This window comes from Penicillium psychrofluorescens (genome assembly GCF_964197705.1).
Source record: "Penicillium psychrofluorescens genome assembly, chromosome: 2".
NCBI classification, from domain to species: Eukaryota; Fungi; Ascomycota; class Eurotiomycetes; order Eurotiales; family Aspergillaceae; genus Penicillium; species Penicillium psychrofluorescens.
This window is the reverse complement of record NC_133440.1, coordinates 4,826,201-4,848,873: the sequence shown is the minus strand read 5'-3', so window position 1 is coordinate 4,848,873 and position 22,673 is coordinate 4,826,201. Positions and strand designations below refer to the sequence as shown.

The following is a 22,673-nucleotide window of genomic DNA, read 5'->3' as shown; positions in this document are numbered from 1 at the left end:
CTGCCCCTCGACTCGTCACACCCCTAGCGATCTCTGCATGGGAGCGCACTGCTCCTGACGACCATCCCATCATGGTTCAGTCTCCCATGCTGTCATGTCCGCTGAAGCAGACCAACGAGATCGATTGGATCCAGCCTCTCAAGGACTACATTCGTCAGACCTACGGCGAGGACCCGGAGCGCTACAGTCAAGAATGTGCGACCCTCCATCGACTGCGCCAGGATATGAGGGGCGCGGGCAAGGATAGTGCTACCGGTCGCGATCTATTGTACCGCTACTACGGCCAGCTGGAACTGCTGGACCTCCGGTTCCCCGTCGATGAGAATCACATCAAGATCTCCTTTACCTGGTAAGAAATGATTCTAGACCGAGATAGACATCTGCTGACCGCGACGGTATCAGGTACGACGCCTTCACCCATAAACCCACGTCCCAGTACTCGCTCGCCTACGAGAAGGCATCCATCATCTTCAACATCTCCGCCGTCTTGTCTTGTCATGCCGCCAACCAGAACCGGGCGGAGGAGGCCGGCCTTAAGACCTCCTACCACTCCTTCCAAGCCTCCGCGGGTATGTTTACCTATATCAACGAGAACTTCCTCCATGCGCCGTCGACCGACCTGAACCGTGAGACGGTCAAGACGCTCATTAACGTCACCCTGGCCCAGGCCCAGGAGGTTTTTATGGAGAAGCAAATAGCGGACTCGAAGAAACCGGGGTTTTTGGCGAAACTGGCCTCTCAGTCAGCGTATCTTTACTCCCAGGCGGTGGAAACAATGCAGGATTTTGTCAGCAAGAACGTATTCGACAAGGTGTGGTCGACCTTGGTGCAGGCCAAGTCGGCTCACATGAGTTCTGTTGCGAATTATTATCAGGCGGTTGCGGACGGTGAGAGCGGATCTCATGGAGCTGCGATTGCCCGTTTGAAGCAAGCCGACAAGCAGGCCACGACTGCGCTAGGATGGGCCAAGTCGTTCCCTTCGTCGGCTCCCGCCACCTCGAATCTGACAGCGGAGTCCGGTCCTGCTCTGGTCGAGCTGATCAAGCACAATCAGTCGAACGTGCAAGCCACGCTCACCACACTGACCAAGGACAACGACTTCATCTACCATCAGCCCGTGCCAAACGAAGCCAGCCTGGCTGCAGTTGCGAAACTTCCTGCCGCAAAGGCGATTCCCGTCAGCGAGCTGTACCAAGGGCAAGATATCCAGCGTATCATCGGGCCAGATATCTTCCAGAAGTTGGTGCCCATGGCTGTCACCGAGACGGCCAGTCTGTACGATGAAGAAAAGGCCAAGCTGATTCGGGCTGAAACGGAAAAGGTTGAAACTGCCAACGGTGAAATGGCCGCTAGTCTGGATTATCTCAAGCTACCGGGCAGTCTCAATATCTTGAAGGGAGGCATGGACCAGGAAATGAGCGTGGACGAGGAATTCCGCCGCTGGTGTTCCGAGCTTGCCGGTCACACATCATTTCACCAGGCGTTTGATGAGCTGCAGGAACGCAAGGCAGAAGTGACGACCCAATTGGACCATTGCTCTAAGCAGCTAGACTTGGAAGAGAGTGTATGTGAGAAGATGCGTTCGAAATACGGTGCGGATTGGAGCCAGCAACCCAGTGGCCGACTCAATACCACGCTTCGGGGCGATGTTCGAACATACCGAGACACAATCAACGAGGCCAGCGCCAGTGATTCTCAGCTCTCGGCTACGTTGCGGCAGTATGAAGGAGACTTTGATGAAATGCGGTCTGCGGGAGAGACTGATGAGGCAGACGTGCTCTTCCAGCGGGCGATGCTCAAAGCCGGGTCGAAACATGGGAAAGGCAAGAATGGGGTCGCCTCTCCGTCAGAGGGCAGCCTGCTGGATGATGTGTATGACGAAGGCGGTACCTCCGTCGCGGAGCAGATCGCCAAGGTCGAGGAGATTTTGAAGAAACTTAACCTGGTCAAGCGGGAACGATCTCAAGTGCTCAAGGATCTGAAGGACAAGGTGAGCTAGACTTCCTCGGTTTAAAAAGATTAAGAAGACTCACGATTTCATGCAGATCCACAACGACGACATCTCGAATGTGTTGATACTCAACAAGAAATCCATCACCGGTCAAGAGACTCAACTCTTTGAGGCTGAGCTTGAGAAGTTCTGGCCACATCAAACTCGACTCCTTCAGGCAAACCACAAGCAGTCATCGTTAATGAAAGAACTGACGAAGATATACGGGGACCTGCTTCAAGACAAGCGCGTGCGAGCGGAGCAGTCCAAGTACGAAGGGATTACTCGGCAACGGAATACCGTGATGGCCCGATACAAAAAAGTGTACGAGGCGTTTAATGGTCTCACGTCTGGCATTGCCCAAGCGCGGACTTTCTATAAGGAGATGAGCGACAACGTGGACAGTCTGCGGAAGAATGTCGAGACCTTTATCAACAACCGTCGGTCCGAAGGTGCCCAGCTTCTGAGTCAGATCGAGCGCGACAAGGCCACCGGAGTGACGGAGCAGGAGGACCGCGAGCGAGAGAAGCTCCGGCTGCTGATGGAGCGTCTATCCACAGAACCGAAGCCATCATCGACCTCGCCATCTCCAGGTTCTATGGCTCCCCCAGCGAAGATCAAGTCCCCGCCGCCACCTGTGCAGACGCCGTCATATCCATCAGCAGGTCCATCTCCAAAGATGTCTCCCCGCTATCCGCCAAACATGCCTAGCGGCGTCCCCCTTTCCCACTCCCCGGCGCCTTACGGCCAATACATGGGCGGCGGTTCATACGCGCCTCATCAGCCATTCCAGCAAGGCGCCGCCGCGCCGCTGTCCGAAGGCTACAATCCGATGGCATACCCGTACCGAAACCCAGTCTCCCCGCCGCCAAACCAGCAGTTCTTCTCTCAACCCCCCACCCCATACGGATACTCCGGTGCCAGCCCTCCCCCTGGCGCTGCTGGAGGTGCCGCTCCCCCTTCGCACTACATGACCCCGCAGGGCTACATCCCGCCTCCGCCTCCGCCGCGCCCTCAGCAGCCGAGTTATCCTCCGTCTGCGGGTGGTGCGTACCCTTCTGGTCCTGGAGGATATGCCCAGGGCAGACCGTACCCGCACCATAAGTCTTCTTCGCAGGCACAGCCACCATCCGCGCCAAATGATCCATGGGCTGGTCTGAATGCGTGGAAATGAGCAGTGCAATTCAATATACGGAAACGAGGAGAAACAGTGTGAAGGAAGGGCATATATATAAATATCCCTCTCGGCGTTTTATCATTCTAGCCTTCCGTTTCGTTATCTGAACAACCTAACCTCCCTCTTGACCATTCATTACCTTGTTTTATTGTCTTCGGCTTTTGGCTTCTTTCTGTTGGGCTTCCTCTTATTGAGCTGTACCGCTTTGGTTTTCGTTTTAGAAGATTTGTTCTGTGTTATGTATGTGATGAATGGAAGACATCAGTCTAGCATCTCTCTCAGGTATAGATATAAGTAAGGTCTTGACAAACGAGAATCATGTTGTATGTACGGCATATGCTCGCAGTGTATGTATCTCCAGCAGCAGCCATGAAAAGTCGAAAGAAAGATGTACTATCCAAAATCTGTACCCCATTCGACCAAAAAAAAAAAAAAAGAGCAGACCACAACGCCAATGGGTATCTTATAGTGGCAAGGAAGGAACGAAGTAACCCGAAACGAAACCCAAAACAAGAAATGAACAAATGAACAGAGCCCGTCCGTTTACACTCAAGGCAAGAATCTCAGTCGAAACTGACGCCCCCTCCGCTCCTCACGCACGGTATACAAAAACCGGGCGATGGACTCCTGTTCGGACAACCCGGCCGAATTGAAGTGTTTCCGCACCGCGAGCGCGAACTGGTCTTTGCTGACTCGGCCTTGGGAAATGATTCTGTGGAGGGCTGCATCGTTCACCGAGCCAGATGAAGGATGGTTGGCATTGGCATTGGAATTGGAATCGGCGGAGGAAGCATCAGCATCGGCATTGGCATCGTCACTCCTCCGCTGAGAATGCGAAGCGGTATTGTCCCCTCGCCGCGCATGGCCCCGGCGCGTGGCTAGTGCCGTTGGCGAGCGCAGGCCGATCCCCTGGGACAGGATGATGCGCGAGTAGTCGTTGCTGTAGGCGGAGGGGGTGGGTAGCTTGTGGGCGTGGCGGTAGGCGTGGAGGATGTCGAGGGGGAGGTCGGACCATGGGAGCTGTGCAGCAGTTTTATTAGCATTGACATGTCATCTCATATTGTATAGTAGTGTATTGGATTGGATCAGGGCTGGTTTGACCCTATCTCCCAAGCAGTGCAGAGCTCGGGGGTTTGGTCGGTCGTCATAGAAGCAAAAAAGAAAAAGTGCACACACCCTCGGCTGATCCTCCAAGGCTTCGACCGGCGCACTCGTCACAAGAGCCTTCTGAGTTGATCCCGCGGGCTTGCGGCTCTTGGCCGCGGCGCTGCGGTACTCGCGCGTGCCGCCGCTGGACGCTTCGGAGCGCGAGTCGTCCATGACGGCGGCGGTGCGCTGACGCGGGGGTGCCATGACGTATGCCGGGGATGTCACTTTAATACTGGGATGTAGTGAATAGCGAGGATTGGGGAGACGATACAGTGTTTGTGCACAGGAGCAAGCAACACTGGCGGTCAGGTACAAAGCAAAGGAATTGACGACATCACAGAGCAGCTCGTCAGACTCGATCTCGCCGCGCGGACGGACGCGGCAGAATTAGACCGTTTTGGGGTTAGTGTCAGATGGTTGGTTACATTACTCTACTGTCTGGATGAGATGAGATGAAGGAGAGGTGTAGATAGGATTGAGTATTGATCGATAGGAGAAGAATTAGTATGAAGGAAAGTGATCTGTGTTGAATTGAACTGGATTGAGGTTCACCGATTGCCCAAGTAAGTAACCTTCCATGCAGAGGCAAAGCCGTGCCCGCCGCTTCTCTCTCCGACTTTCCCTTTTAGTAGTTATCTTACTTAACTAGTGGCTAGCTATTATTCAGACTAGACAGAAGTTTTTTGCGACCACTGGCCAGTTTATTGCCGCATTACCCGAGTCTATGGAGGAGAGCGAGGGGACCTTGGGGCCTTGGAGCGGGGTGGGGGGTTAGTTCCTCCGCAGCTCGGCCGATATTCATGACTGGGCTGGGTGGTAAGGGGGTATTCCGAGGCTAAGGGGCAACACCAAACACCACCTGCCTGAAGGGCAATCCGTTAATGGGGAAGCGACTAGTCCTCGGAAACCCCAGACTTCCAGAGGGAAAAAAAGTGGCCACTTCCGAGCCTCGGGAAAGACAACTCGTGCGACAGCCCGCCGACATGAGTGGTGTAGCCGGAGTGGAGAAGACTCATGGCGCCCCGGAAGAATCCCGGGATAAAACACGGCAAAAGGATCTAGATGAATGAAATAATAATGGAATCGTAGGACTAGTCAGGGGCGAAAGGCGAGAGGCGAGAGAGGCGCAACCGTGAAAGGGCAAGTAAGACGAGCCCGACTCGGCACGGGAACGTATGCCGAAAGTCCTCGCCGAGCTGAGACCGAGCCGGAAGAACGAATTTTTCGACGGACTCTCTCCGCTCGCCTCACCGAGGGCCCCCTTTTCGACCTGTCCTCCGTCGAGCAAGGACTCCGCTACGCAGATTTTTTTTTTGGAGAAATTTTCACTTTTTCACTATTGTGCTCAAACAGGCCCGCTATGGGCGGACCGCCGAGTGTGGGGCCATTATTGGAGGAAGCTCAGAAAACAATAAAAGACAGCCTCCTAGATCATCATGGAGATCGCCGTGGATAAGGGCCCGGTACGCCATCGACACTAAGCCCCGCAACGAGAAGACTTTGCGAGGTGCCCGCTACGGCGCAAGCTCGCCCGGCGATGGCATAATATTAGCACAGGTTTGGTCCCCGGTATTTCCCGAGGGCGTGCCTCAATCTAGGGCTGGTAGCTGCTGGGGGAGGAGGAACAGCGGGGGGGTGACAGGATCTGTACCTGCAGCATGGGTATCCTAGTGCGCCAGCTGTGGTAATAGAGATGAACCACTGCTGTCAATAGTGGTCTACGTAGTTGTACAGTATGAGAACCGGTCTTATCAGCGTCCCGCAATCCAGACCTGGACGCCCGCCAACTCCAGCCGAGGCCAAGCGCAAATGAAGTTCTTGCCCAGAATCATCGCAGAGATAAGACATGTGAAGGGGCCACGTGAGAACAGGAATGGCCAGCAGTGATTCCCGCGAGACCGTGCCCGGCCAGGATCTCCCCGTTATGCTTACTCCGTAGGAGGAGACAATATGGGGTAGCCCGGATCCGATGTGGACACGGTGGAATTATTTATTCCCAGCGAACAAACACCGAGGGATCTCCTTCTGTCCCCCCTCGTTGTTTCACCCACACACGCCTCTTGAGCGATCATGTCAATCATCCCATCCTCCTCCTCTCCTCCTCGGCCCCTCTCCCCACAGATAACAGTCCTCCAGGATCCTTCCTGGAGGGCGGTGATATCAGTATGATGTGCACCAAGATTGGACCAACACACTAGATCTTCCAGAAGCTGTGGATCGCGGATCCTCTTGGCGTGTGGCAATAACGCAGCCCAGGTGCGTGTGTGTATCGGAAATCCGGGCAGGTTACATTTCGTCCGCGCTCAATCAATCTTTCCCCGGATTCTGGACCCCCGCACGGAGCAGTCCATCCATAATGCTACTGCGACTCTACACTAAATGAATCGCTCGTTTCTTTTGCCCGGATGCAGGGGTCGGCCCGTACGACTTAATTGCTTGCTACAGTAGTTAGTTGCATGTCAAAGGAACACCGTGGCGTCTCGCTTGCGAACCAGTGTCTCAGCGGTCAGCGAGGCGAAACGAACCGGACCCGTCGCACATATCCCTGGCTTGGGCTGAGGCGTGAGCACGTCATGACTCGATGCGCTGTAGCAAGGGGCGGTGGTGCTGGGGTAATTGGACTGGGCCAGGCTGGGGCTGTGTGTGTGTTTTTCTTTTTTTTTTTTTTTTTTTCCAAGCCTTTTCAGCTGAGCTGACAAAAGGCGGCCGTCGTCCGGCCTAGATCGAATTGCCTTTTTGCCATCATGCTTCCTTGCGTGATTGCGGGGAGGTGTTCCGAAGATAAGGAAGGGGCCAGATTGGTCACCGCAATCTCTGGGGAAGAATCTATGAATATGAAATAACGTCGCCGGGGCGGGAAACCGTTTGTGCTCCGGACTACTTGTAGTAGGCTGTGACTATCGACCCCTCAGGCCTTCTCCGCCGGCTTTCCTGTTAGGGAAAATTTTGCTGTGTTTTATCCGCGGGATGCGTGAGAGGAGCTGGAGGGCAGGGCCGGACTCCGACTAGACATTGCACACATTCCTATTAGGGGATGAGCTGGAGGATTGCGGGGTTTCAAATCTATGAGTCAAGAAGGCTTCTCTCGACGCCGATTAGGCAGTACTTCAGCCTGTGTGTGCAGGGAAAAATCGAAAAATTAATAATTTCGCAGATAGTGCGTGGGGGAAGCATCCCTAGTATACCCTGTCGATCCTGCGATCGGTGGGCGCGGGCGGATCTTCGGACGGAAGGGGAACGGAAGGGGAAACAGGGAAAACGGGAGCCCAACTCCGCGACTTCTGAAACTCGGCAAAATGCGGGTAATTGCAGACACCCTCACACCTCTCACACGTATACTAGTATCGTTGTACAGTAGCAGCCGTCGTTAGGGCAGGGTGGGTTCCATCCCCTTGCAGATCAGGCCGACTCCGGAGTACAGTAGGATGGATCACGCCATGCCCCAGGATGTTTCTCCAGATCATCCCTTCCGGCGTCTGAGGCTGCCGCATTCGGCCATGGTGCCCCCACGTCTGGTCTGGCACCCATGTCTGTCGTATCTCGCCTCCTCGGTAAGCGGCCCGGCAGTCGGTCAGGATGGGCAGGCTAAATTGCGGGGGGAGGGCGCCCTCCAGACCAGCTTAAGATCTACACTCTTGATAGCAGGGGACCTGAAGTGATAGCTGTCGTACCCTGATAGCTGAGTCCCCAGTCAACTGCCCTCCAAGATAAGCGCTAGGATCATCCCATTGGCCATCACATGCCTGCCTCCCTATCACCACTGCCCTAACGAATCGGGGCGTATCTCTCGTTATCCCCCAGAGAAACAATCCCTCGCTATCGGGGGCTGGACCCGGGGCAACTCTGGCCGAGTCGGGGGAACCCCCCCTCGTCGAGTAACAAAGGCATTAACGATTGCCTAATCCATCATCATGGACCGGGAGAATCCGGGGTATGTGCAATCATGATCCGTCTCGTTCGTCGGGCACAGGATGACTGCCTCGATTATCATCACCATTGTGTGCAATGCGGCGTCATCGATGATCCTGGCTCTCATCAGGGCGAACCCGCGCTAGCCGGCGTAGGGACACGCACCGGATCACGCCACACGGTTCTTCAGCAAATTATGAGGTAATCCGCGTCCCCACACCGCATCCTGGAATGGAGTGCATACGTGTATGCCGAGGGGGTACAGGACGGGGCAGAGGGAGGAAACGAAACCCTCACGACCGTCCGTCCTTTTGCCTGATGGGAATCCGGTGGACGGTCCATTCCAAGAATCAACGTAGGAAATAATAAAAATGAATTTAAAAAAAAAATCCAGACTCGCCCCCGTAGTTACTTCAACCCCCAACTAGGCCTTTCTCCACACGGACAAAAAAATTCTTTTCTTTTCTTTTTCTTTTTTTTCCCCCGATTCCGACCTTCGCCCTTCCTCCCCGATTTCTCCCATTCCTCCCTTCCCCTCCATTCCTCTTCTTTCCTTGCCTTTATTATCTCGCCCTCCCCAGATCCGCGTCCCCGTCTCCAGATTCCTCTCCCTCTCTTTCTTCTGCTCGTCTCGTCTCTTCACCCCCCTCTCTTCCCTCCCTTCTACCCCAACCCTCCCCACCACCACCACAAAAAAAAAAAAGAAAGAAAGATTACACCTTGCCCGATCTACAACTAGTCGATCGCTAGGGCGCTTCCTTTAATCTGGACCCTCGATCATCCCTGCGGTGACCAGTCCTGCCATCCCATCCCCGGACGCCTCGGTTCCTCATTTCACATTCCACCCGCGTCTCGTAAAGACCCTCTCTCGTCCCACCTGGGATTTTCACATGCCGCCTCCAACATCGGGTTTCTCAAATTTACTCAACCCGCCCAACGAGGCTGCTACTTCGACTTCAACAGAGTCCTCTGATCCTTCCATGGCGTCCTCTGCGAGCCTACTACCGCCACTAATGAAGGGTGCTCGTCCCGCGACCGAAGAGGTCCGCCAGGACCTTCCCCGGCCCTACAAGTGTCCCCTGTGCGACCGGGCCTTCCATCGTCTGGAGCATCAGACTCGCCACATCCGCACGCACACCGGCGAAAAGCCTCATGCCTGCCAGTTCCCCGGCTGCACCAAGCGCTTCAGTCGCTCCGATGAACTCACCCGTCACTCGCGCATCCACAACAACCCCAATTCGCGCCGCAGTAACAAGGCCCAGCATTTGGCGGCCGCGGCTGCCACGTCCTCCGGTCAGGATACCCCCATGGGCAACACTGGCAATATGATGCCCCCTCCCACCAAGCCGATTACTCGCTCCGCCCCGGTCTCCCAGGTCGGGTCTCCGGACGTCTCGCCGCCGCACTCCTTCTCCAACTATGCCAATCACATGCGCTCCAATCTGGGGCCCTACTCGCGCAGCGGCGAGCGTGCTTCCTCGGGTATGGATATCAACCTGTTGGCCACCGCCGCCTCGCAGGTCGAGCGCGATGACCACATCGGCTTCCACTCGCGCGGCCCCATGTACGGCTCTCGCCACCACGGCAGCAGTCGCGGCCTGCCGTCTTTGTCGGCCTATGCCATCTCCCAAAACATGACCCGTTCGCATTCCAACGAGGAGGACGACGGCTACGGGCATCGTGTCAAGCGCTCGCGGCCCAACTCGCCCAACTCCACCGCGCCCTCCTCTCCCACCTTCTCCCACGACTCTTTGTCCCCAACGCCTGACCACACTCCTCTGGCGACCCCCGCCCACTCCCCTCGTCTTCGGCCGATGGGCCAACACGAGCTGCATCTCCCCTCAATCCGCCACCTGTCGCTCCAGCACACTCCCGCGCTGGCCCCCATGGAGCCCCAGCCCGAAGGCCCCAACTACTACAGCCCCGGCTCCGGCCACATGGGGCCGAGTCTCAGCGATATCATGTCCAAATCGGACGGTACGCAGCGCAAGCTACCCGTGCCGCAGGTGCCCAAGGTTGCCGTGCAGGATATGCTGAACCCGACCAGCGGCTTCTCGTCCATGTCCTCGTCGACCAACAATTCCGTGGCCGGCGGCGACTTGGCAGATCGCTACTAATTCCGCTTTTTATTTCATGTGTTGTTATGCGCGCTACGAAACGATATAGACTTGGTGCATTTCTTTGACTGATTGATCTGGTTTGCGGGCATCATCGGTGTCGGATTGGAATCTGTTCGGGTTGCTTTTTTCTTTTTTTGCTGTTGTTTGACTTGTTTTTTTTTTTTTTTTGTCAAGGCGTCTCCTACCTACCGATAGACGGATCTGGGGCTGTTTTTTCTCTTCTTTGGATTGTTCGAGTTTCTTTCTCCCAAAAATCTTCTTCCCTGTCTGGTTTCTCTTCTCTACAAGAGTTGAGTTGAGGCCTGTGGTCTTGACTTATTTCTTGACTTTTTGTCTTCTCTTCTCTTCTCTTATCAACGACTGTTGATTTACTTAATTGCTGATCCCGTTGGACGGGAATGAAAAATCTACTATCAAACTATCTTTCCATGCCGTAGACGCAATAGAAGTCGATGTTATTACACTGCGGGTGCAGAGTGGTACATACCATATCCTGCCCATACGTATATTTGCTTTGCCCTAGCCAGTACATATATCTCACTAGATGGCCTCAATAACTACCCCCAAGGACATGTCGACGGCCTAGTTGTTTCAACCAATGGAAATGGCAGATGTGTGAATGATATGATCACGCCCACCAACCATCAACCAAACAGCTCTCCGTCCATCACACCACGAACCTAACCCCCTGCTCATCACGAGGCCCTGGCGCTCCCGGCCAGATGTGGAAGATGTAGATAAGAAGCCGGTCGTGACCTCCTATCTCAGTCCCCGACTCGAACCTATTCCAGGAATAGACAAGTCGCTATCTGTATCTACTCCGCGCTGTTCTAGTGTGGGTAAGTGCAGAACCGGCCTAGTAGGTAGAGTGTATATGTATGTCGTGCATGCTGACGAGCATCAATGTGCAGATCTATGTTGAGTCGAGTTGGGAGAGCGATCATCTAGAAAGCAGTCGCAGTCTATTATTCTCCAGGTAAGGCCCTCTTTCCTTTCTTTCTGTGTCGCTAATCGCGCGCATGCACTCGAGCCTCGACGTTAATGGCTGACAGCCAGTCCGTCCGTCCGTCAGATTGGCTAACTAACCTAGTCTTTCTTCTTCTTCCCCCATCCCCTTCCCCGCGCGGTCATCCATGCGGAGCATATCGGAAGGAATAACAGTCGCAAGTCCCGACGTCACAGACCAAGTACTGCTCCTAGTCGACTGTCGCAGTCCCGAACCCGCCAGTTCACCGCAACTATCCTGGAATAAAAGGCAAGGCCCGGTAATCGTTGCCAGTCCCCCTCTGTCGTCGTCGGGTTTGAGATCTCCCAGTCTCGCAGATAAGAGCGACAGTATCCGGTTTTTCCAGAACAGGGTCATGGGGGAGGAGCCCGCGCCCGCCGGCGCTGATAGGTCGTACGCATTATCATCATCTTCATCTTCTTCTTCATGGAGTATGGCGGCACTGTCGTCCTCGTCTCGAGCGCCGTCTATCTCCACGCCGAGTCCAAGTCCCAGTCCGGGGCTATATGGCTGTCTCTTCCACATGCTGGACTGCCACGAGTCCTTTGACGAGATCGCAGAATGGCGAACGCATGTCCTCGGCCATTTTCGCACGCACCCGCCCCCTCCCACCGCGCGGTGTCCTCTCTGTCCGAATATCAAATTCACCAGCACCGGCACAGTGACGTCCCCCGGTACATCGCCCATACTGGAGAACCGAACCAGTCACGAGTCGATCCAGGACCCTTCTCCTCTCCCCACTCCAACCTCAATCCTCGCATCTGCACACGGACAAGAACAACAACCATCAGCATGGTCCCGCCTCCTCACCCACGTCGCAACAGCCCACTATCAGCACGGCCAGACACTAGCAGGAAGCCGACCGGACTTCGAGCTAATGGGCTATCTGTACCGGCTGCGCTTGATCTCAGATGCCCAGTTCAAGGCGATGCAGCTGCCGCCTGCGCCGTCGAGTCCTGCGTATCATCGCTCACTGGACGGCGTGCGGAGGAGTATTGGGTCGGCGGATGAGCCATACTGTGCGCCGTATAGTCGGAGGAGGGAGGAGAGGCTGAGGGGGCAGACGAGTAATAATGGCGTTGGTGTGGTTTGACCTTGTTCTTCGATTGGAGGAGAATGGGGGGTTGTATATTGTGTATGTATTTCTGGATCTTCTCATATGCTGCGTCTCTATTGCAAATATATGCTATGGTCCGGTCTTTGTATTTGTATGAATGAAGTCAAGTTGCGGTCTGTCTTATAGATCCGATCAGAGTCAAACAGAGCAAACACCCGCACTTCCTCCTCCATTCCGAACCGTTCATTATTCTCTCATGTCCCCCAGAAATGCGACCCTCGTCCTCACTACTGCGCCAGTCCTGAAATCACCCCTTCCGCGCCCACCAAATCCCGGTCGCATCGAGCACCGGCGCACCCCCGCCCATACGTTCCCTCGCCCTTCCTCCCTCTCCCTCTCTTATCACCCTCCCCGCCAAAATGGAGCGATTATCCCTCAACGACAGCCCTGCGGGCGGACAGCAGCAGCAGCAGCGAAACCGACAGTTCCCTCAACAGAATGACCTCGGTCCCTCGGCCCCGGGCCAACCGGGCCAGCAGCAGCAGACCTCCGGCCCGCCGCAATTGCCGCCGCAGATGTTCACGACCGCGGCCCAGTTGCTCGACTTGACAGATAGTATGTGATCGCCTGGGTTTAACGGGTGGTGGATACTGACCGGATCCAGAAAAACTCGTCCTCGTCCTTCGCGATGGGAGGAAACTGATCGGTGTGCTGCGAAGCTGGGATCAATTCGGTAGGACAGTCACATAGCCTGACACCACGCAAAGTCTTAACCGTCGTTGTGTAGCGAATCTCGTTCTTCAGGAAACCATTGAACGTATCTACGCCGGGAATCTGTACGCCGATGTGCCGCGCGGCATTTTCCTCGTTCGCGGCGAGAATGTGCTTCTTCTAGGCGAAGTGGTGCGTCCATTACTTCTGTGCGTTTCGGGATTGAGTGTTGACGATATGATTTATCCAGGACCTCGACCGCGAGGATGACGTCCCCTCCTCCGTCACCAAGGCCTCGTTCGAGGAGGTCTTCGAACTCAAGAAGAAGGAAGACAGCCAGCGCAAATCCGGCGATAAGAAGCGCCACACTCACCTATCGGCGCTAGGGTTTGAGCCGGAACATAGCGGCGAGATTCTGTTTTAGTGGTGAGAGAAAAACTGGTGTCGACTTATGTTTTTGTATCAATGATCTCTCTCTGCGCCGAGAGTGAAGGAGTTTCCTGCATGTGTGAGAGCACGACTCCAATGGCTTCGCGACCGGGCGATGAGAGGATGGCTCCGAGTGAACCACCCCCGATGGCCAGGAGCATAGAGTAGATCGTCTCTGACCCTCTGCCTGTCAAAGTCTAGAGAATTCTTTGGCAGGAATGAATTCAATGTGATAATAATGGCCCACGATACGTAGTCGTAGAGCTTATCGATAACACGCCAAGAGTTCAATCTTTTTTTTTCGTTCCTTCAGATTTCTCCACCGCCAACTTTCCCTCGTCTCACAGCCATCATGGCGACTCTGGCGGAAAAGCTCGAGAAGATCAAGTCTCCGAAGCTTCAGAATCAACATCATGTACGTGTTTTTCCCTGGGTGGTTCTGTGGGCGCATGGCTAACTCGAACAGACCGCTGTGGTGCTCTCTGCCGTGGAGGACACCCTCCGCGACCAAAAAGCAGATTTCTCACCCACGGCCTATTTTGCCGCGCTGCTCGCCCTATTATCCCAATCGCTCTCTGCAACCGAAGGAATTGTGAACAAGGACTTGGCCACCTCGGTCGTCTACCTGCTCGATCTGACAACCGCCTATGCCCCCGCCTCCATTCTCCGCTCCAAATTCTCTCAGATCCTCACCAGTCTCGCACCGGCCCTGTCCCTGCCCGAGGTCGACGCTCCGCTCCTCCGTCCGTCTATCGGCTGCCTTGAGTCCCTGCTCATTGCCCAAGATGCGGCGTCCTGGAACCTCCCCCACACCCAGGTTGGTCCCCGCCGGGCCATAGCCGGTCTGCTGAGCCTCTCAGTCGACCACCGCCCCAAAGTCCGCAAGAGGGCTCAGGATGCCCTGGTCAAGGTCCTCAAGTCACCCCCGCCAAGTCCTTCGCTCGACCACGCGGCCGCTGATATGTGCGCCGAATCCGCCATGAAGACCCTGGCCGACAGCATTGCGGCCGCGGGCAAGCAGAAAAAGGGCCGGCAGGACGCCCAGCACCACCGTGAAACCCACGAGCCGCTGGTGATTCACTCGCTGCAACTTGTCAAGACCATTGCCTCTGCCTCGGGCGGCTGGCCGAGCAAGAAAATCGAGTTGCTGTGTGAACTGTTGATGAACGCCTCGCGCTCCAGCAACGAGTACATCACCATGGGTGCATTTGAGGTCTTCGAGGTCATTTTCGAAGGTATGGCCGATGAGTTCTCGTCCGCCAAACTGCCGCGTCTGTTGGATGCCATCTCCGAGCTGAAGCCTGCTCAGAATGACTCGCAGCTTCTGCCGCCCTGGATTGCCGTGCTCTCGCGTGGTTATGATGTTTCTGCACAGATCAATCCTGAAGATACGTTTGCCAAACTGCCTGATCTGTTCCAATTGATCTCTGGATTTTTGGCATCGCCGTCGAACAACATCCGTGTGTCGGCTTCCGAGTGTCTGATCTCGTTTCTGCACAACTGCATCCCCGACTCTGTCATCGTGGATGCGTCTATCTACGACGAGAAGACACTGGAAAAGCTGGCTCGGGCTGCAACAGACCTTCTTTCTGTCAAGTACCAGGCCGCATGGATGGAAGTTTTTAGTGTCTGCGCCGCCATGTTCGACTGCTTCAAGTGGCGATCCAGCCCGTTCCTGGTAGATATTGTCACCACTATCGGCGAGCTGCGCAGTAACGAGTCCTTCCACGGCAAGAAGGAGGCGGACCGCGTTCTGGGCAGCGCCATTCAGGCAATGGGCCCCGCGGCGGTGCTGGAGCTTCTGCCGCTGAACATCATCGACCAGAAGCCCGGACAGCCTGGCCGTGTCTGGCTGCTCCCCATCCTTCGGGACTCTGTGACCAATACAAACCTGCGCCATTTCCGAACCGAGATGGTGCCCCTGAGCGAGGCGCTGTACGAGAAGGTTGTGAACTATGGGGCCGCGGAGAAATCGGTTGAAGTAAAAATCTTCGAGACCCTCGTCCAACAGACGTGGGGCATTCTCCCAGGCTACTGCGGACTGCCGCTTGATCTGGTCGATGCTTTCGATCAGGGCTTCGCAGAGCTGTTGTCGAACGTCTTGTACAAACAGACCGAGCTGCGCGTTGATGTTTGTCGTGCTCTGCAGAACCTGGTTGAGTCGAACCAGGCTATTTTGTCTGTTGAAGGCGATGAGGATGATTTGATTCTGCAGCGTCGTATCACCAAGGCTGCCGCGAAGAAGAACATTGCTCACCTCGCCGGCTTTTCCAGCAACCTGTTGGCTGTGTTGTTCAACGTGTACAGCCAGACGCTGCCACACTACCGGGGCTATATCCTTCAGTGTATCAATGCCTATCTCAGCATTGCTCCTGAAACGGTACGCAAATTTATTCTCGTTTAACGATACAAAACAGCTAATCTTTCTCGCAGGAACTTAATGACACATTTGTGCGCGTCACCTCAATGCTCGAGTCATCTCTGGCTTCCGAGCAAGAGGCCGCCGCCGCCGCCAAACAGGCCGAATCAGGCTCAACCGACAAGATGCCGCCAACCTCGCACACCCTTATTGACTTGGTCATTGCCATGTCTATCTACCTGCCGCGCTCCAGCTTCAGTGGTCTTTTCGCCCTCGCAGCACACATTCTCAACAGCCCGTCTTCGAACCCGGACCAGCAACTCATCAAGAAGGCCTACAAGCTGATTCCCCGTCTTGCTTCCACTGAGACGGGCAGCGCCGCTCTGCAGGCACGCAGCGGCGAGCTGCACGCCCTCATGCTGGCCACGTCCGACAAAACCCCGGCTTCTGGCCGACGTGACCGCATGCTGGCCATTCACGAGCTGATCACGCACCTGCCTACATCGGACCTGCATTTCATTCCGTCCATTCTGTCCGAGGTGGTGCTGGGATGCAAGGAAAGCAATGAGAAGGCCCGCACTGCAGCCTTTGATCTGTTGATCCACCTCGCCAAGCGCACCATCGACTCCGACCGCAACCCTGCCGGCACCGTGATCCGCAACTCCCTGGTACCGCACATGCCGGATGACTCGCCTGATGCCCCGGCTACAATCGAGGAGTTTTTCACCATGGTCTCTGCCGGTCTGGCCGGCACGTCGCCACACATGGTTGCCGCGTCCGTGACGGCTCTGTCGCGACTGTTTTTCGACTTCCACACCGAGCTACGGCCGGAGATGGTCACCGATCTCGTTCAGACCGTCGAGCTCTTCCTGACCAGCAACAACCGAGAGATTGTCCGCTCAGTCCTCGGTTTCGTTAAGGTGGCCGTTGTCGTCCTCCCGGAAGATCTCCTGCGTCCGCGCCTGGCCACCCTCGTCCCCAACCTCATGGCTTGGAACAAAGAGCACAAGGGTCGTCTCCGCAGCAAGGTAAAGGGCATCATCGACCGGCTTGTCCGCCGATTCGGTGCTCCCCTCCTCGAGAGTCTTGTCGGCGAGGCCGATCGCAAGTTGGTGGTCAATATCCGCAAACAGCGCGAGCGCAGCAAGCGCAAGAAGAAGGAGGGTGCTGAAGCCGACGGTGAGGATGGTGAGGGAGCTGAAGAGGACGGTGCCCAGCAAACCGGCAATGCCTTCGACAAGGCGGTTTACGGCTCCGATTTCTCGGACTCGTCTGATGACGACAACTCCGACGACAACGCTAGCGAGATTGACGTCGACGACCAGGGCCTCGCGCGGATCAAGGGCCGGCCCAATGCCAACAAGAAGAAATCCTCCGCGCAGGGCAACCAGTACATCCGCGAGCTGTCACCGGAAGACAACCCGCTCGACCTGCTAGCTCCCAACGCGCTGGCCAACATCTCCACCACCAAGCCGTCCCAGCGCTTCCTCAACACCGGCCCCGGCGCGCGCAAGAAGCGTTCCGCCAAGGTCGACGCAGATGGCCGTCTCGTGCTGGGTGGTGAGGATGACGATGCTGCGGATGTCGAAATGAGCGGCGGATCCGCTGCTGGTCCTGCGGGTATCAACGCCTACCTCGCTGCCGTCAGTGGTCCGGATGCCGTCCGCCGAGGACAGAAGGGCAAGGTTAAGATCGGACAGGCGCAGAAGAAGAAGTCTGGTGCTGGTGATGGGATGGATCTGGATGAGGAGGAAGAGGGCGCCGTGAATGAACAGATGCGTGGTGGTGCGGCTTCTGGGCGTCGTGGGCTGGGAATGCCCAAGACACATGGTGCTTCGGGGAATACTGGGGGACGTGTTGAGAAGCGTCGCAGTCCAGGGAAGAGTGGGAGGGGCCAGATCCGGGCCGGACGTGGTCGACGAAGGTAGATTATTAGATTGTTACTGTTTGTGGGAAGGTGTTTCTTTTGTTTTTTTCTCTGGGTACAGTAGTTTTCGAATTTCAGTTCGATATCCCCTTTTTATCTAGTTCATTCACAGCTTTTTTGGAATTTTCTCTCCTCTTTCTAGACGAACAAGCAACCACCAAATCAATTGGGTATCAAATTCATTCATGAGTAGTCTTGTATACACTCTACAAGTACAATGATAGAGTAAATATTTGAGAGGATCAGAAAAGGGGCAAAAAAAAACAATAGTCCATGCATGCACCCGGACGCCATGGAAAATCCCCATACTCCATGTAAAGCAAAGTGTCGTTCCACGTTGCCATCCTTTCATTCACACACAAAGGAACATTGAAAGGCAGCTCGGTCTTAGCTGAAGAATGGCTATTTTTCTAGCTTCCTTGCCTTAGCCAACCAAGTCTGCCACCACTTACAAACACCCAGCACAGCAGCGCGGCCATCATCCCTACGCTCCGTGCCGTCGGGGTTACCCAGCATCATCGCAAAGACCCAGAAGAAGGCCGCTGTCCAGACAGAGAGCAGGATAGCCAGACATCCGAATACAGAGAGCATCAGGACGAGAATCAGACCTGTCACGGAGTAGTACTCATGCGAATCACGGTCCGGCTCCGGGTCTTGGTCTGCGTGGATCCATTGTGTGGATGGGGAGCGGGGTGGGTTGGATGGTGGGCGCAGGTTAACGAGACGCTCGTGGATATGTAGTGCTGGAGAGAGGAGGTCGCAGAGCTGCGAGGCGAAGGAGGTGGTGCGGAGGTAGTGAGATATGGGGCAGAGGCGGAGCGGGGAGATCAGGACGGCGAAGATGATGGCGGAGATGGTGTAGAGGGATGCGGCGAGGGAGAAGACGGGGACGGGGATGGAGAGGCGGAACTATACAGTATTAGAGCCGATATAAAACTGGGAGGGTCCTTAGAGGGTGTATATATATACCAGCATCAACAACGCATCCTCGCTGTCATCTGTCGAAGCATCGTCGGGAGTACTTCGTTTCGGCCCGCGGGCTGTGCTGGGGCTCCTCAGCTCGCTGGACATGGACGGCTGATCCGCCGAGCCGGTGCGAGTTTGGGTGCGGGCTTCCTTGTGCGTGGTGCTAGAACCGGACGTCGGAGTACCAATGGAGGCGGAGGCCGTCCCCGGGCGGGCCAAGACCGTGTGGGAGGGATCTCGAATGTAAGAGCGAGGGCTCGGACTGGCGTTGTGACCGTCAACTGAGTCCGAGGATCGGCAGAGCACTCCGCCAGAGACAGAGGGGCGGTCGACAGATCGGCGGGCAAGAGGCGGCGGAGCAGGAGGAGCTGGAGAAGCAAGAAAGAGACCGCGGGCTTTCTGGTCCTGGTAGGCAGGGCTATAAGACATCTCCACAGGCCGCATGGCGAATCGGTCTGTTCTTCTCCCCCAGAAAGGGAGAGAGGGGAGGAAAGAGAGACTGGGCCAGCCAAGAAGTCGTACAGGCGCACAGAGGCCGACAAGAGCTGAGAGAGAGGGCTCACGGCAAGGCCTCCAGCTCACGAGACATGCTGTCTGTCCGGCTCTCTGGGATCAATACAAGAGAGAAGAACCTCTGGGAAGAGCAGACTCTTCCTCTTTATTAGACGGCCTTGTGCAGAGCGAGGATCTGTTTGCAGGCGGCGCTAGGTTTGCCAAGGGCTCGGCATTGCGCTGAGCTCGTTTTGTCGTCATCTTTGATTTCGCTTCGCTGGCTGGACCAGAGCGGACGAGGTAGATGACCATTGGAAAAAATCAAAGAAATCAACAAAACGAGTCACTGTGGATGAGCGTTGCGCGGGCACTGTTGTCGATGGGAGAATGTAGATGCGACGAACAACATGGAAATAGCCAAGAATCACGGAACACTGGGCGGGTCCGTCGTGGCCCGCTGCATCCAGTCAAGGGCGGGAATCAGGGTCACGTGATGTTGGTTGCGACACAAGGCTCTGGGCAGTTGATATTATTGGAGACGAATCGTAGGCGGATGATTAATGCCAATAGTGCCGAGACAATCCAAGCCAACCGGCGGGTGATTATGATGGCTATGCAAGTACGTACTATATTCTTGGCGAGACAGAGTCCTTCCCGAGTGGGTGTCATGGATTTGCAAGATCCGATCTGCTACTATGTGCACCCTTCCGAGTTTTATCTTCATCTTCATCTTTGGAAAACCGGAAATCCTTCAGCCTACGAATGGGATTCTCATTAGCGCTGTCCTTGCAGCTGGGATTCAACACTCTAGCTAAGACCTTTGAAAGGACCCCTTGCAGATGGGGATTGCATAAAAGTCAGCCTTGTAGGGCCTCCAGCCAACCCGTGGATCAGGTTTACAGGCGGAGCAGGTCCAGGAACCAACTTAAAAATAGACAGCTGCATTCAAGTCAGTCCTGGAGGAGCCGCCGGTCGACGCATGGGTCAACTGAGGAGAAGATCAAGTGCAGAAAATTGAAGCAAGAGTTTCTGGTTTGGGGCGTGAATCAGGATCCGCCATCTGCATAAAAGTCAGCCTCGTAGATCGGCCGGCCGGCGCGTGGTTCCGACTTATCTAGACGGCAGGACCACTGGCGTTATCTTTCATTTGAGAGATAAAGAGAATGGCGTGGCACATTCGCCGTAGCGTAATGCAACGGCCATCAACCGGCAGATAATGTGGGACAAATCTTATATGCAACATGCACAACAGGCTTCTCCCGAACGGATCCCTTCGAGTCCCGTCCACATCGTGGACAGCCCGATCGCGATGTGTTCAGGTGGATTGCAAAGCGGCCTGGGACTGGCCCATGCTGTCATGCAGGCTGTTGGTAAATGCAGAGCGCCGTGTGATTGAACTTCGTATCTATGGTCATACCTAGCGTGATATATATATATTCTTGTCGACGTAACCAACAGACACTCCAAACACGAACCTGGAGCAAGCGCTTATCCGTTCATACATAATAATACCTAGCCGTTCAATTTAATAATAATAGTAATAATAATAAAGTGGTTGGGTATATTCGCACATCAAGCCGCCGACCAGGCGCGTTCAGAATTAAATGGTCTGTGCTTGGCAAGAAAGGAGGGGGGAATAATGAACGATCCAAATCAGATGAAAAAAATTAAGCTCCAAATACACAAATGCGCGCTAAAATACAGCAGGAATGCATGCAACCTCTCGGGACTGACACAGCAAAAATGTGCTCGGATCGTCTCCCTGTGATCCGGGCATCGTGTCGCACGGAGCATGGGGGCAGGCAGGGGGGGGTTCCTGTCATTTGCCGGCCAATCGACTCCACTGGCCGGGGGATAGTGTGTGGAGCTGGTATGCGCGCGGCTGACATTGGACGGAGAGGGTTTAACTATGGCTGGGGATAGTCCCACCTATGCGAGTTAGTCCAGTACTTAGGGTGGCAGATCGGGGCGGAAAAAAACCCTGCGCATGCACTACGACATGGCAGAGTGGAGTGGCAAGCTGGATGCGGCAGGGGTGGATAACGGCCACGAAGAAGCCCGCAGCGTGGCTAGTGGGCAGTGGCTGAAGGCCGACGGAAGGGGCGAGATGCGCTAGTGCATCATCGCTCTCGGCAGCTTAAAACCAGAATTTAGGATAGTGCCGGGGGGTTTTTTATTTAAATGGAAAATAGACTGGGTGCGGTGTAGTGGTGGCCCTCTGAGGCGATTCCGGTCCTATCCCCGATGGAGAGAGTATAGGGGTGGTGAAGCGAGAGAACGACTCCAGTGGGGGTCTGCTAGCAATTTCGACGGTCGCTGATGATGTATCGGGGGTGAGTTCATCATCCTCGGGCCCTATGAGGCCTACCCGCCTAGAGCGCATTAAGCAAGAAAAAAAGAATTCCAGGGACTCCGGTTTGACGCTAGGCCCAAAAATGGCACCCTAGCGCGATCCCTGCTGGCATGTATTATTATTTCTCCGTGGGACAAAGCACAGACCAGCGAGTGGCACAGAGAAGCGTCACACTAACCGGCCGCGGCATCCACGGGCGCCCCGTCAAGGACCGACCCACTACTGGGGCGTGATCCCGCATGACCGTGAGGACACGATGGGAATGTGATCCTATGGGCATCTAGGGTGTAGGAGAGGAGGGCCGACGATCCCGATTGCCTATCACTAGTCGGATCCGTAGCCTAGACACCCAACACTCGTTGACCTCAGTCAAGTCAGTGTCAGATCGGCTCCACCACCCACTAACCGTTCCTGGGGGCGTCAGCCTTTTCGTTTTGTGACGGGTTTGCCCTGCCGCCCGCTAATTGGTCCCGAGCTGCCTCCCACTAGCGCCGCTTAGGTTCAATTTCAGCGTTTCCTCCAACCCCCTCGACTCTCTTTCCCTTCTCCCTCTCTGCGTGGCCCTCCTTAGTAGTGCGTCCCTTTCTTTCACCACTCCCTCCACTCCCTCTTTTGGATCTTTCAAAGGAGGATTTTCCACCCGCCTCTTTTCTTCTCCATCCTTTCTCCATCATTCTCCCCTCCACACTCTCCTCCCTCCTCTCCCCCCTCCCGGCACTGACCTCATCGGGCCCCATCAACACCCGCAGCCGGGATCGTGTCGCGACCATCTCCCCAAAACCGGGTTCCGTGATCTTGGCACTGCGCAAGACCTTCATCACCAGTTCCATCTCCGTCGATCGGTCGCAGCTGGCTGGCGCAGCTGGTGTCGTGTGAGGCAGCTCTCGCGCGCCCTGTCGTTTCGCTCCCCTCAATCGGCCACGAACGGGGCCAGACGGTTGGAACAGAACACTGGTCGCCTACAGTTCAAGTGTGTGGTTACTCGTTGATTGCATCATCGTGTCGCAAAAGCCGGTCGGAAAAGCTTT

At 55.4% G+C, this 22,673-nt stretch overlaps 7 protein-coding genes across 7 annotated transcripts; 5 read left to right on the top strand and 2 right to left on the bottom strand.

The window, feature by feature from the left end:
• Positions 1 to 71: 71 nt before the first annotated feature.
• PFLUO_LOCUS3994 (bck1-like resistance to osmotic shock) lies at positions 72 to 3,164 on the top strand (the record flags this gene model as incomplete). The annotated part of the gene is made up of 3 exons (XM_073781300.1): positions 72 to 349; positions 403 to 1,990; positions 2,019 to 3,164. The coding sequence occupies 3 exons, from the start codon at positions 72 to 74 to the stop codon at positions 3,162 to 3,164; spliced, it is 3,012 nt and encodes a 1,003-aa protein (XP_073638069.1).
• Positions 3,165 to 3,716: 552 nt separating this feature from the next.
• On the bottom strand, positions 3,717 to 4,520 carry PFLUO_LOCUS3993 (uncharacterized protein; the record flags this gene model as incomplete). Its single annotated transcript, XM_073781298.1, has 2 exons — positions 3,717 to 4,187; positions 4,344 to 4,520. 2 exons carry the CDS (start codon positions 4,518 to 4,520, stop codon positions 3,717 to 3,719), a joined length of 648 nt encoding a protein of 215 aa, XP_073638068.1.
• Positions 4,521 to 9,115: 4,595 nt separating this feature from the next.
• Positions 9,116 to 10,342, top strand: PFLUO_LOCUS3992 (uncharacterized protein; the record flags this gene model as incomplete). Its single annotated transcript, XM_073781297.1, has 1 exon — positions 9,116 to 10,342. One exon carries the CDS (start codon positions 9,116 to 9,118, stop codon positions 10,340 to 10,342), a length of 1,227 nt encoding a protein of 408 aa, XP_073638067.1.
• A 1,532-nt stretch (positions 10,343 to 11,874) lies between these two features.
• On the top strand, positions 11,875 to 12,444 carry PFLUO_LOCUS3991 (uncharacterized protein; the record flags this gene model as incomplete). Its single annotated transcript, XM_073781296.1, has 1 exon — positions 11,875 to 12,444. One exon carries the CDS (start codon positions 11,875 to 11,877, stop codon positions 12,442 to 12,444), a length of 570 nt encoding a protein of 189 aa, XP_073638066.1.
• Positions 12,445 to 12,827: 383 nt separating this feature from the next.
• On the top strand, positions 12,828 to 13,543 carry PFLUO_LOCUS3990 (uncharacterized protein; the record flags this gene model as incomplete). The annotated part of the gene is made up of 4 exons (XM_073781295.1): positions 12,828 to 13,023; positions 13,073 to 13,141; positions 13,196 to 13,311; positions 13,370 to 13,543. 4 exons carry the CDS (start codon positions 12,828 to 12,830, stop codon positions 13,541 to 13,543), a joined length of 555 nt encoding a protein of 184 aa, XP_073638065.1.
• Positions 13,544 to 13,900: 357 nt separating this feature from the next.
• PFLUO_LOCUS3989 (pre-rRNA processing protein) lies at positions 13,901 to 17,835 on the top strand (the record flags this gene model as incomplete). Its single annotated transcript, XM_073781294.1, has 3 exons — positions 13,901 to 13,963; positions 14,015 to 15,928; positions 15,982 to 17,835. 3 exons carry the CDS (start codon positions 13,901 to 13,903, stop codon positions 17,833 to 17,835), a joined length of 3,831 nt encoding a protein of 1,276 aa, XP_073638064.1.
• Positions 17,836 to 18,236: 401 nt separating this feature from the next.
• PFLUO_LOCUS3988 (uncharacterized protein) lies at positions 18,237 to 19,244 on the bottom strand (the record flags this gene model as incomplete). The annotated part of the gene is made up of 2 exons (XM_073781293.1): positions 18,237 to 18,743; positions 18,804 to 19,244. The coding sequence occupies 2 exons, from the start codon at positions 19,242 to 19,244 to the stop codon at positions 18,237 to 18,239; spliced, it is 948 nt and encodes a 315-aa protein (XP_073638063.1).
• Positions 19,245 to 22,673: the final 3,429 nt, after the last annotated feature.